At 33.0% G+C, this 14,511-nt stretch overlaps 1 protein-coding gene across 2 annotated transcripts in view; it reads right to left on the reverse strand.

The window, feature by feature from the left end:
* The window catches only part of prmt2 (protein arginine methyltransferase 2), a 9,178-nt gene extending 858 nt beyond the window's left edge, over window positions 1-8,320 (reverse strand). Inside the window, 7 exon segments of one of the 2 annotated variants that reach the window (NM_001080175.2) lie at window positions 1,402-1,538; window positions 1,625-1,754; window positions 3,138-3,313; window positions 3,476-3,640; window positions 6,805-6,966; window positions 7,612-7,788; window positions 8,117-8,320. In NM_001080175.2, the coding sequence (NP_001073644.2) occupies window positions 1,402-1,538; window positions 1,625-1,754; window positions 3,138-3,313; window positions 3,476-3,640; window positions 6,805-6,966; window positions 7,612-7,788; window positions 8,117-8,200 (1,031 nt within the window). In that variant the 5' untranslated portion in view covers window positions 8,201-8,320. 2 annotated transcript variants of the gene reach the window in all.
* Window positions 8,321-14,511: the final 6,191 nt, after the last annotated feature.

Raw genomic sequence — 14,511 nt, forward strand, 5'->3', positions numbered from 1 at the left:
CTGATGTTTGAGAAAACATATGGGGTCGCTACTGTTTTTTCATCTATTCTTCTGGTGTGACAACAAAAATGAAGAAAAACTACTCTTAATAAAATACAAATAGATTAAGAGTGATTTATCTTCTTTTCTGGAGACATCTTATCATGTCTAGTGCTATTTGTTTTAAATGAAATTGTGCAATACTTTTCCTCTATGACTTGTCATAATTATTGGACATTTTTAATAAAGAGGTAGTCACACCAAAGAACACCAAAACTTACCTTTATCGTGGTTCCAGAAAATTCAATATGTAAAATATTCTTACACAAAATGTCATGGGCTTCACATTCAACTAATAATGTTTTATGTAGGATTACCTGGTTTTTTTAAAAAAAAAAATAGCATACAGTGTCACACCAGAGGACATGGTTTTTAGTGACAAAATGCATCAGGTTTTTCTATTTTTTGAAATATATGGATGAATAATGATGCCATTTACTGACATAGCAACTTGTAAAAGGGGGGCATCCACTTGGATGACGCGACATCAGCTACAAGAGAACAGCGCAAGTGCACTCACCACTCCCCAGATATTGGTGGAGTGAAGAGACAGTGATAGAGCCAATTTGATGGATGGGGATGATTGGGAGGCAATGATCGTATGGGGTCAATTGAGGCACTTTGGCCAGGACACCAGGGTTACACTCCTGCTCTTTACGACCACTGAGAGTCAGGACCTCGGTTTAATGTCTCATCTGAAAGACAGCGCCCACTGAGAGTATAGCGTCCCCTTCACTTTTACTGGGTCATAAGTAAGCCCACACGGAATCTGCGCGCGCAGAATTCCGCAGATTTTCCACAAACCTGCCGCAGAATTCCACAGATTTCTGCAGATTTCTAGCCCATGATTAATTCTGTTTATTTACTTGAGTAATTTATTCATTTTTGATTCAGTAATTTATTTCTTTTTATTTAATATATTAAGGTTTTGGCTATGATACTCCCAAAATAATTCCGCAGAAATGCGCAGATTTTTACCAAAATTCTCCGCAGAAATAGCAAAAAACGTCAGCAGATTCCGTCTGGCCCTAGTCATAAGGACTCACACAGACCACAGGTTGAGCGCCCTCTGCTGGTCTCTCTAACACCACTTACAACAGCAACCTAGTTTTCCCATGTGGTCTTCCATCCAGGTGCTAACCAGGCTCAGCCCGGCTTAGCTTCAGTGAGTAACCGGTCTTGGGCTGCAGGGTGATATGGCTGGTCATAGAGAAATGTTTAACCATTTACAACATTTTAAATTATGAAAATTCTAATTATATAATTTTTTGTCATGTGTACCAGTGAAAAGGTAACGTCACGTCGGTAAAACAACAACAACTGTATATTTGTTTGTGATCTTTTTGCATTTATGAATCATACTCTGAATATGGTCCAGTGTTCAACTCTATTGACGGTCCATCTTCTTCTAAACACTGGAAATGTGCGCTGAACCAGACAGTGAAGCCATGAAACATGCCTGACTTCTCAACGGTGAAAGTAAACTCTCCTTTGAGTCTCTGAAAAGAAGTGGAGGAAAACACAGAGTAGTTAATATGATCTTGATTTTAAATAGTGGTCATTAAATCCAAAGATTGGCACCTACCTCCAAGTCTGAAACCTGTATCGTGACCATATCAAGAGTAATAACATCAGCTGGAGTAGACAAACAGTCCTCAGGCTGAAGATGATGGCTAAATTTAGGCTTGGAGAGAAACTCCTTCTGTGCAAGTGACCTACAATACATAAATATATGACCAGTTATAGCAGCGTTATCATAGTACACCATCATGGTGATGTACATACAGTATCTGGTAACATTTTTTATTTTCAAAAGAAACCTTTGTAACACTATATACCTTTTGTTTAAACAATAAATAAAACATTTAATAAAGCATGTAATCATCTTCGTTATCATTAATAAATGAAAATAAAATGTATTGTTAGTTTAATTAACTAAGATTACAATAACTAATGCATTACTATTATAATTATTAAATGCTGTACAAGCGTTGTTCATGGCTTGTTCATGTTAGTAAATACAGTATATTAACTAAATTTAATGATGTGTTGTGTATACTAAAGTGTTTATCTATTAAAAACCTTTATCAAATCAATAGATAGATATATTTATTTTATCAATTGGATAAAATTCCTCATTATTACAACAAACATTTAAAGTAGGGCTTCTGAATATTTAAGAATATTTTAAGAATATTTCATATTTTGCTTCTGAATATTTAAGATGATCATATCAAATTTATGAAATTTAGAGAGCTATCCTTTTAGAGTAACCAGCACTTTGTAACAAACATAAAAATTATTGTTTGAAAACTAGAAAACATTACATTAATGTTTACCTTCATTTCACCAACACAATATGCACGTTTTTATAGGCAATCATTTTTATATGTTGTATAAAGCTCATTAGTGAGTAACTATTCTAGTTTTAATTAATAGTTTTTCAAATCCGTTAAAATTTTTGGTATTTAGTTGATTTTTCATGTTTGTTTATTGGTTAATGTTTTGTACTTCAACAAAGTTTTAATTTTATTTTAGTATTAATAATTTTTATTGTAACAAATAAAAAAAATGTTCAGGAAATGTTTACATTATGTATGATAATATTTTTTTTTCTCCTGAAGAAAGTCTTATTTGTTTTATTTCGACTAGAAAAAAAATAATAAAAGCAGTTTTAAATGTTTTTCAAATCCATTTTAAGGACAAAATTATTAGCCCCTTTAAGCTATATTTTTATTCGATAGTCTACAGAACAAACCCTCCTTATACAATAACTTGCCTAATTACCCTAACCTGCCTAATTCACCTTAATTAACCGTAATAATATTAATTAACTTAATATTTAAACTAAATATTATTTACTGTTATCATGGTAAAGATAAAATAAATCCGTTATAAAAACTAGTGTTTAGAAATCTTCTCTCCGTCAAACAAAATTGGGAGTAAAAAACTAAACAGAGGGGCTAATAATTCTGACTTCAACTGAAAAAAATAAATATATACAGTTTAATTGTATAAGCTTTAATTGACAATATTGACTGAAATATCCAATACATTTTATTTCACAAAGTACTGTATATTCATATGAAAGGCCTCACTGTAAGTAACTGAAGTTTAACCCATAGGGATTCTCCCAGAACTCCACTTTTTGCCTGTAATCAGAGAAAGCCTGGCATGGAACGATGGTCAAACAAGCAGAAGATGGCCACATCATTCCTCCCTTCTTCAGCCAGCGGTCTCTAGCCAACAACACCGACTCCAACATGTACTCAAACTGAGACAAACAGTGACAGCAACACAAGGGTCACATTTTGACAGTGAAAATAAAATATCAAAGAGAGAGAAATGTGACATCATTTATCCTGCCCTTTGTATTCTAATATTTCTTCTACAAACATGAAACTGAATTAAGCAGCAATCAAAGCTGCTCTCATACCAGAAGGCAGTTTCCCATCCACTCAGACACTAGAACATCCACTTTTGTAGGAAGAGTGAGATTTTCGGCTCGCTCCTGAAACACAGTCACCACTCCATCACAGCCGTTCTGCTTCACCAGTTCCTCTGTGTGTTCTGCCATTGAGCTGGCCTCCACTGCATACACCTACAGCATCAAAACACCAATATGCAACAGTATATTGTATGGCTCTAAAATATTTTGTTCCAGCATCAGTATCGCAATGTGAGCATATGCAATAGTCACATCGCTGGGTTTGCAATGTTGAACTGGTAATATTATATTATTTATTATTATGTATTTAAAAATCATTTTTGAATACACTTATGTTTTTTTGCATTGTTTATCATTAAAGTTACCAAAACATTTTTTATGCGTGTTTTTATAATTGAATTCAGTTTAAAAGTATTTGGACACAGGAAATTACATTTCTAAATTTAAGAAAGATTAATTACATGTATACAGTTGAAGTCAGAACTATTAGCCCCCTTTGATTTATTTATTTATTTTTTTAAATATTTCCCAAATTATGTTTAACAGAGCAAGGACATTTTCACAGTATGTCTGATAATATTTTTTCTTCTGGTGAAAGTCTTATTTGTTTTAATTTGGCTAGAATAAAGGTAGTTTTGAATTTTTTATGAACCATTTTAAGGACAAAATTATTAGCCCCTTCTAGTCTACAGAACAAACCATTGTTATACAATAACTTGCCTAATTACCCTAACCTGCCTAGTTAACCTAATTAGCCTAGTTAAGCCTTTAAATGTCACTTTAAGCTGTAAAGAATATTTTACTGTCATCATGGCAAAGATAAAATGAATCAGTTATCAGAAATGAGTTATTAAAACTATTATGTTTAGAAATGTGTTAAAAAAAATCTTCTCTCCCTTAAACAAAAAAAGGGAAAAAATAAACATGGTGGTGAATAATTCAGGGGGGCTAATAATTCTGACTTCATTCTGATATAATGAAGACCTCCAGAAAATCATAAAGCACTATGTATATATATATATATATATATATATATATATATATATATATATATATATATATATATATATATATATATATATATATATATATATATATAAATATATATACACACACACACAGATAAGGTCAGAATTATTAGCCCCCTTTGATTTTTTTTTCTTCTTTTTTAAATATTTTCCAAATGATGTTTAACAAAGCAAGGAAATTTTCACAGTATGTTTGATAATATTTTTTCTTCTGGAGAAAATCATATTTGTTTTATTTCGGCTAGAATAAAAGCAGTTTTGAATTTTTTATTAACCATTTTAGGGACAAAATTATTAGCCCTTTTAAGCTATATTTTTTCTCAATAATCTACAGAACAAACCACTGTTATACAATAACTTGCGTAATTCCCCTAACCTGCCTAGTTAACTTAATTAACCCAGTTAAGACTTTAAATGTCACTTTAAGCTGTATAGAAGTGTCTTGAAAAATCATATGCGAGGGAGGCGATCGAGAGTATTTACAACGCTCCATCGACTTAAACCTCATAAACTGCGTGTGTGTTTGCTGGATAAGTCTTTCAGTAACACACCAGAAGCCCCTATTTCACTGCGATTGAGAGAATGAAAGTACTCAATTTCTCTCTCTCTCTCACACACACACACACACACACACACACACACACACACACACACACACACACGAAACACACACACACACACACACACACACACACACACACACACACACACACACACACACACACACACACACACACACACACACACACACACACACACACACACACACACACACACACACACACACACACACACACACACACACACACACACACACACACACACACACAGTGGCCCATTTGACCTGCTGGCATGACTTTTGCGATACTTCTGAATACAGACACGAGCGCATGACTGCAGAGTTTTCTACACCGTATCTATCTATCATGGATCAGCTGTATCCCCGCTGCTGCGCCTGCAGCTGATCAATGTCACTTATATGTGAAGAGCGCAGCACGCAAGGGCCAATCACAACCGTTTTTGTAGAGGATGTGACCAATCAAAGGGATGTAAGAAAATTAGACAAGGATCAGAAAGCGAGGATATTTATATTTGTTTATATTAATAGCTATAAATGCTTGTGTTGTTTAAGGGTACAGTTACAGTTATAGTCATATATATATATATATATATATATATATATATATATATATATATATATATATATATATATATAATAGTATATAATAGTATAATTATATAATAGTATATAAATATATTATATATATATTTTTTTTTTACAGTTTTGTTACTCTATTGTATTCTTAATGTTTGTGATTAGTTTATTATATTTTATATAGATGCACTCTCTTACAAAATTCATCCCAATGTATCAAAAATTATTAATTATTTCCTAATAGACTTTTAGTTTGATCTGCTGAAATTATACTCATTATTGCAAACCAATGAAATTCATTTGATTTTTACTGTAAATTGGAAAACTTTTTTTAGTACAATTAATTTTTAACTAAATTAAATATACAAAGTAATGAGGAAGAGGATGTGTTTTTATTAATGGTACACCTTTTTCCTGATATAATTTTATTTATTGTTTGTTTATTTTATTGTTTTTTTTTTTTATTAATGTAGTGAGAAGTCATACGTTCACTTTAAAAAAAGCTCAGAAAATACAGTTTTTTGAGAATAAATCCTCAATTTGGTGGTTCACTTTTCCTGGATATTTAATATGACAACAAAATCCATGTATTAAACCAAAAATAAACCACAAATAAGTATGCAGTAATTATTATTACTAAAAACACTTATATATATATATATATATATATATATATATATATATATATATATATATATATATATATATATATACAACCAAATATATTCTGTTTATTCATGTTAGTAATTGTGTGTGTGTCTGCATGTGTCTGTGTGAGACAATGTGTCTATTTAGGTGCACAGGAATAACAAATTGGATTGACAGAATTTTGAGAGATATAAATAAAAAAGGTACACTTCTGAGACATCATGCAAAGTAAACAGCATCAATAGGAATTATACAATAGGAATTGTATTATAATTAGATAATATATTATTATTAATATATTGTATTATAATTTAGAAAATAATTTAAACACCAATGTTGACAATCAATGTCAATATTATAAAATGCAACAAAAAAAGAAGATTTCAAAAGAGTGTATCTAAAGATTGGTCTTTGCTATGGATTTACACCCTCAATAATGTTTTATAAATTTAATGCATGCAAATATAGTATGCAGATCGTCTCACCCCTGCAGGTTTTGCTAGAAGCGCACAAAAGAGGCTGATGACCCCTGTCCCACAGCCCAAATCCAGGACTACCTTCTCCCTCAGTGCGGCGCTGTTACTCAAGATCACCTGCCGGTATGTTTCTGTGCGTGGTTTATCTGACAGCATCTCCAGATGAAGCCTCTGACAACAGGAAACAGATATCACGTTCACGCATGCTTGCTTCTGCATGCATGATTAATTCATTTTTTACCGACTTTTTTATGATTTGAACTAGGGTTAGATAACTCCAAAGATCACTCACTTTTATGTTTCCAAACGCATGAGTCTGTGTTTTAATGAAAGCTAAAGGAATTGTCTCTCCATTGACAGTATTGTCAACCATAACTCTGACATTTAATTTTACATAAAACATAAAAAAAAAATCAACAATAAATATGTATGAATCAATTGTTTTTATCATTTATATTTTATTTTATTAACAAATTATTCTTGTTCTATGATCTATCCTTATTCTTTTTTGTAAGTTTGATTTACAAAAATAAGTTCATGCTATAAAAGAAGACAATTGGCATAAACTGCTGCATTCACATGGATTTATTTAGTAAAAATCTACTTTTTGATAAATTAAATTTAAAATGTGGTCAATTCAATATTAATTTATAAAAGACTTTATTATAAGACTATATTTACTAAAACATGCCAAAAAAGTATAAGAAAGACATGAGATTGAGTAAATGAAGTTTGTCATTTTGCAGTGAGCTAAAACTTTATACGTTGGATGACTGTTTGGTTTTAAATTGACCAACTTAACATTTTAGCACTTACTAATGTTCCATAGTTGCCAAAATATTCATCATCTTGCCAAGCATCCTCCATATCCTCAGTTCTTTGGTGTAAATAGCTAGACGGGACATAACCAAAGCGACCCTGCATTTCAGCCCACCACCACACGTCTGAACTCCGGTCATGAACCAGCAGCTTGTCGCCAACTGAGAAACTGAGCTGAAAGTAAAAAATTATTAAATAAATAAACAATTTGATTCATTATTATTGTGCGTGTTTTATTAGTATTTGTGGCAACATGGATATTTTTTTCCATTACAATCTAAAGTATGGCTTTAGAAGAATAAAAATAATTTAATATGGTTTAAAGCAAATGTTATGTGATATGCATTGGCCAGTCAACTATTTCCGAAAATGATAATGTTCTACTGAATAATATGGGTACAGTCACTCTTTCAATACAACTGCATGCAGACACATTCACTCAGTGAATGTGAAATCAGTGTTTATTTTGAAGGGCGATCATCATGTGCGCGACAGCACCAACCTGTTCATCTCCTTCAGCTACAAAATCCACAAGTCCAACATACTCTTCGCCTTCATTACAGTCTCTACTTTCACTTTCAATCATTTTTGCCAGTCAGAACGGTTAACGTAAAATACAAACACAAATTGCGATAAGCAAACGTGTTACAATCTCTAAAGTGTGAGAAACTCTTGTTTACGGCGCTCCGCCTACAGCGTAGATATCAAAATAAAAGTCCCATCCCACGTTGATTATTTCTGAACGATGCGGGATATAGTATTTGTTTTTTCTGCTTTGGAAGACAGTCTGATTGTTAACGTTACAGCCTTTCAGCTTTTTTTTCCCCCAGAGTATCTTCTTTTCTGCTCATCAGAAAAAAATAACTCATAAATGTTTAAAACGACGGAGTAATATTCAGTCAATTATCATTTGGATATATTTTAGTTATTATAATATATTATTATAAATTATCAATTATAGGTGTTTAAGGCAGCACGGTGGTGCAGTGGGTAGTGCTTTCACCCTGCTGTCACCTCACAGCAAGAATGTGAAAAGGTCAGTTCTCATTTCTTTGTGGAGTTAGCATGTTCTCCAAAGATGTGGTGAATTGGGTCAGCTAAATTGTCTGTATGTGTGTGAATGAGTGTGTATGGGTGTTTCCCAATGATAGGTTGCCGCTGGAAGGGTATCCCCTGTACAAAACATATACAGGATAAAATGGTGGTTCATGCCTCTGTGGCGACGCCAACCCCTGATTAAGAGACTATGCCAAAAAGAAAATGAATAAATGTATTAATTATAGGTGTTTACTAAAATTACGACCAAACAAGCTTGATATGTCCACAATAAAGACCTAGTTACCGTGTTTTGATCACAAAGTATGTGTTTGCTGTAAAGGGACGAATAACTATAAAGGGATGAAATAACTTACATTATGTGTCCTTGATTAAAAGAATAGATAATGCAAACATTTTATGATAGAAAACTAATACAACTTTACACATTTCCACATACTTGTTTTCCAGCCCTAGACTTAAATATTATCCACCCACAGTCTTTATATATTTCATGAGAAATAAATTCCTGCCTGTGAATCCGTGAAGAACATTTGTAGTGTACACACTATGCTGTTCAAAGGGTTACGGTTATTACTTTGTAATGTTACTTAAAATTAGTTTCAAACCAAATCTATGAACAGTACAATTTATTAAACATTTAAAATGGATGTTTTTATAATTTACCTGTGAATTCAATTATCAATTTCTCTAGTCCGCACTGTCATATAATCCTTCCTCCTGCTAATTGGCTGCTTAATAATAAATAACCTAATCGTCACCTTAGAATTATAAGGTTGTTATTATAAAAGTTGTTTACATGTTAAGACTCTATTTAGAAAAAGAAAAAAAATGAATGCTACACACATACTGTTTGCTATGGGATGCAAAAACTTTGAAGCTCAATATCTCAAATCATTCAGAACGCAGATACAACCTTATATATCTAAGGTGACGTAATGTCTATGTGGACAATCCTTATATTTTATTCTTAATATCTGATTTGAAAAAAAACCCTGAACATTCTAGATAAGTATTTATTTCACCATCAATTTAGATTTTTTTTTATTATACACTTAAAAAAAAACTTAGTCTTATGAATGTTTTTTTTTCTTTTTTTTACTTAAACTTTATTATGTTTTTAATAAACATGGTTATCAACAATGGAAATAAACAGAATTTCTCAATATTGACTTGGTTGAATGTGTATAGCATGGTTGATAACAATATGAAACAAAAATAAAAAAATACAAAGTATATATGTACACAAACACACATATATGAATATATACATACAGAAACCTGTAAATAAATATAAGAGAAAAATAAACTATATGCATAATGTCAGAGAAGTACATAAATGAAAAAAAGTGTCTACTAAAATTATTGTAAAACATCAAATAGAAAAAAAAGATAGTTTGTTGTCACCTACATCCTGATACATTTTAATTGTTTCTCCTATGTTGTTGAATTAAATCACTTAAGTTTTAATAATGGAGATCAAATTGTCATGTATTTGGTTCCAATGAAAGATTGTTGAAATCTTTGCTTTGTTAATTAAGGCAGTGGACTGTTCTAGTCGAACAATGTCTATAAAATAGTATAACCATTGCTGAACTGACAGGAGATTAGGAGGGAACTAGGAACTAAATATTGTTTTCTTTGCAGCCGTTAATCCTGAGAAAAAAAGTTAGTTTTTGATTCAAAGTCAGGGTTACTGAAGAGTCATCATTCAATAGAAAAAGGCAAGGTTCAGGATCAATTGTTATTTCCAGAATTTGCGACAAGATGGTGGAAACGTTAGTCTTACGTTTCCATTTAACATTTAACACAAACAGGTGAAGAAATAAGTTTCATTCTAAAACGTTTTAGAGGTGTATAATAGATTCTATGAACTACATTGTAGTTTATCAATTGGTGGGGAGGATTTTTAGATGAAACTGAAATGTTTTGCCAAATTAAATCCCAATCAAAGCTGTGATTCTGCACACCAAGTTCTCTGTCCAAAATCACGGTAATACCAAGACTTCCACATTTCTCTTTTATAAGATTGCCATAGATAAGAGAGACCTTAATAGGTTTTCCCCTATAATGTTCAAGCCAGTAGACCACTGGATGAGAGGATAAGGGTCTAATCCACGGAATCCCATATGCCTTGAGTGAAGATCATAGCTGTAGGTATGAAAACCATGAGAAACCTGGTATGTTAAAACAAGACTGTAAATCATGGAATGTCCTTATAGTCCTTTCTCATCATAAATATTCTCTAAGATTGTAATGCCTTTATCTTACCAGAGAGAGTAAGAGAATGGCTTCATGTCTCGTAGCAAGTAATAATTATTACATATTGGAAATTGCTTACAGAATTTTGATGAGTAACTGATAAGTTTTTCCACCCAACTTCATGTAGATATTGCATATGCTAATATTGGGCCAAATTCTTTAAATGCTTTTTTAAAGTTTGAATTCTAAAAATAGCAAATCTTGTAGTCTTCAAGGAGCAACTAATGAATCTTCAATTAATTTATATATTGAGCCAGGTGCTCAGAGACTTTAATCGAAATGACCAATAGTACAACTTAAAATCTGGCAGTGATAAGCCACCCTGTGACTTAGGGCATTTTAGAGTGTCTAATTTGATTCTGGGTTTTTTGTTATTCCAAATAAATTTGGAGGTTATCCTCTAAAGTTCTATAAAATAATTTAGGGGGAGGAAAGGTTAATATGGAAAACAGGAAATTTAACTGTCCAAGTACATTCATCTTTATTAACGCTATCCTCCCTTGTAATGTCAATTTCAAAGCTGACCAATGTTGTAAATCTGATTGTATTTTATTCTTTAATGCAACATAATTCTCAGAACTGACATTTGTAAAACAGGGAGGAATTCATAAGCCTAGATAAGTGAATTTGAAAGTATGCCATTGAAGAGGTAAGTTGTTAGGAAGCGTGGTTCTCTGTGCCGCATCATTTACTGGAACTAATAGGGATTTCTCTCAGTTTATTTTTTTACCCTGAAATCTTGCTAAATGTGGAAAAAAGTTTCAGAATCTGGGAGACTGAATTAGTAATGTCAATAAAATAAAGGATTATATCGTCAGCATAAAGAGAGATTTTATGACTTGTGTCTTTGATTTTTATTGGAACAATCATGGGATCTTGCCTTATAGCCTGCACTAAAGGTTCCAGAGAAAAAGCAAATAAGATAGAGGGCAGCCCTGTCGAGATCCTCTGTTGATTAGAAAAGAGTTAGAAATTATTTGCACTGTTTTGACCACTGCGATGGCAGCTATATAAAGTTTTTATCATCTAAATGAAATTAGAGTCAAAGCCAAATACTTTAAGGACCATCCATGAGTAACTCCATTCAAGGCTATCAAAAGCTTTTTCAGCGTCTATGCTGAAAAGTGTTGCTGGGATATTAGATGTCTCAAAAGTAGAGAGAACATGAAAAAGACGTCTGACATTGTCAGAGGCCTGCCTACTTTTTATAAAACCTGTCTGATCTACATTAATCAATTTTCCAATCAATCAATTCAATTTACAAGTACTTTTGCAAAAAGTTTTAATTCTGAGGATATCAGAGATAGGTCTACAGCTTTTAGGACAGTGTAGGGGCTTGTCTTTTTTAAGAAGTAATTAAGGAAGTATTTTGATCACTATGAAACTTTCCCTGTTCAATGGCATAATTTATTGAAGATAAGATCAATGGCCCAACCTGATCCCATATCTCCTGAAAAAGTTCAGGGGGGAGGCCATCTGAACCAGAGGACTTGCCCAATTTCATGGATTTTAAAGGGCCATGAAACCCCCGTTTCAGCAGGATGTTTTCACACCTCTAGTTTGAAAAAAGTCAGGAAAGTGGGTGTGTCCAGCTCTGTATGGTTGGTAGTGTCGGGGAAGGGAAAATGAGCAGGGTTTGAATAAAAATGGGAGTTGCCATTTGGGCACGCGCTGCTGACCGAGGAAAAGCAAACACACACGCAGGGGAGAAAGACAGTGTGTTTAATGACGATGAAATGTTTGATGCTGCACGTCATATGAGAGAAAAAAAACCTCTGCATTTCTCTGTAACTCAGATGCACTCAGTAGGTCAGAAAGCCGTGTGTGTAGACTATCCTGTCACAAAATGCGGCGAAAATTCAACACGACCGTCGGCAAAAGTTTGCTTACAGTGTTCACGTGTTTGCACACAGATCTTTCAATATTGTAGTGCTATTAACATACTGTAAACTAAGTAACTTAGAAATCATTCTGACTAAGGTCTGTCTTTAAACATTGAAAGAGTACTGCTGACCATACGAACTATAACTCTGCCATCTGAATGGACAAAGAAAGGGCACTGATTGCACACACTTACCGAATCTGTAGACAGGATATTCAACACATACTGGAGCTGCATCTTTTTTTAAAGTAGAAGAGCAGCAAATCCGAATCTGACCATTGATTAGAAATGCTCTCGAGTAAGAAATATTCCAAACAAATGTATTTCTGCCGCGTCGCTTGCACGGATCCACACGTGAGTCCAGCAGCGGTCTGTCTCATAGAGAGAAAATGAAAACAAAACTTTCACATTATAAAAGCAACACTGGCGACTCGTATCTTCAAACAATTCTTATTCTTTCTCCACTCCTTTTGGCAACACAACATGTGTCGTCTCTCTGCCATCTGAACACTGTTTCAGGCACAGTCTAAGAAAGCTAGCATGCATATTAATGAAGTTGCAGCGCATACATAATGGAGCACGCTGATTGGTTTGAACCAAGCCATACTCATGAATCAATGCAGCACACTCAGAGACGTAATACAGGACTCCCATGTAGACGTCCAGTCTACACACCGGAATACTCGCTAAGGACTCATGGCCGTGACGCAGCTTCAAAAATTTGCTTTAAAAAAGTAAGAATTTGCTAGAAATAATGCAAAAACAACCAATTTTCACTTTTTAATGAAATATATGTGTCCTTATAGTGTTTTTAGCAGTGTGGGACACATATATGACTGTCAACAGTGTTGTTTTGATGTTTCGTGAACCTTTAAAGCTCTAATCAACTCCTCCAGTGTGATAGGGGCACCTACAGCTCCAGCTTCTTCTGGTGATAAAGAGGGAAGGTGTAGATTTTTTTTAGAAAATCAGACATTTTACCATCATTTGGGTCTACTTCTGCTTGAATGTTTTTATAAACTTCTAATTTTAACAGTTATGTCTTACTCAAAATATCATACCAGAAAATATAAAATGAAGTTAAATATCTATTTCTTATATAATTCTCATGTTAAAATCTACAAAACATAGTAGTATTGTAATTAAATTAAGCTAATTAATTATTTGTACTGTAGCCTTTTTCATTCATTGAATCCAAAAACAAACGACTCTAACAACTCTCTCAAAGTTATTGTATACAAACACCTATTAAAAATAAAAATAAACTTTTTATTGCACAAATATCTGTGTAAGGTCCACCCAGTTGGTCCAATGGATTAGTCCATTGGTGGATGAATGTTCAATGCCTGTTCGGTCTTTCCAGTGCACAATGCTGATTTACATTAAATTGAACTCATATATGACTCCAATTTGAATATGAGGTGGTTTAGAATATCAATATATTTATCTTTGTTTTATCTGACTCCAATTATAAAACATTGATAAGATTATTTAGTTTCTTTTAACATTACTTTAGATTATGATGGAATATTCTCTTAGATGCAATATTTTATGTTATTCTTATTTATTCAGATTCCTATAGCATCCTGAGTGTTGTACCAGCCGAGTATACAATCTCTTTACCACAAGCTTGTCAGTCTTGGTCATTAAACAGAGGCGATTAACCACTTTCCTAAAAAGGCAGAACCCTACTTACT

The sequence above is a fragment of the Danio rerio genome, chromosome 9, assembly GCF_049306965.1.
Source record: "Danio rerio strain Tuebingen ecotype United States chromosome 9, GRCz12tu, whole genome shotgun sequence".
NCBI classification, from domain to species: domain Eukaryota; kingdom Metazoa; phylum Chordata; class Actinopteri; order Cypriniformes; family Danionidae; genus Danio; species Danio rerio.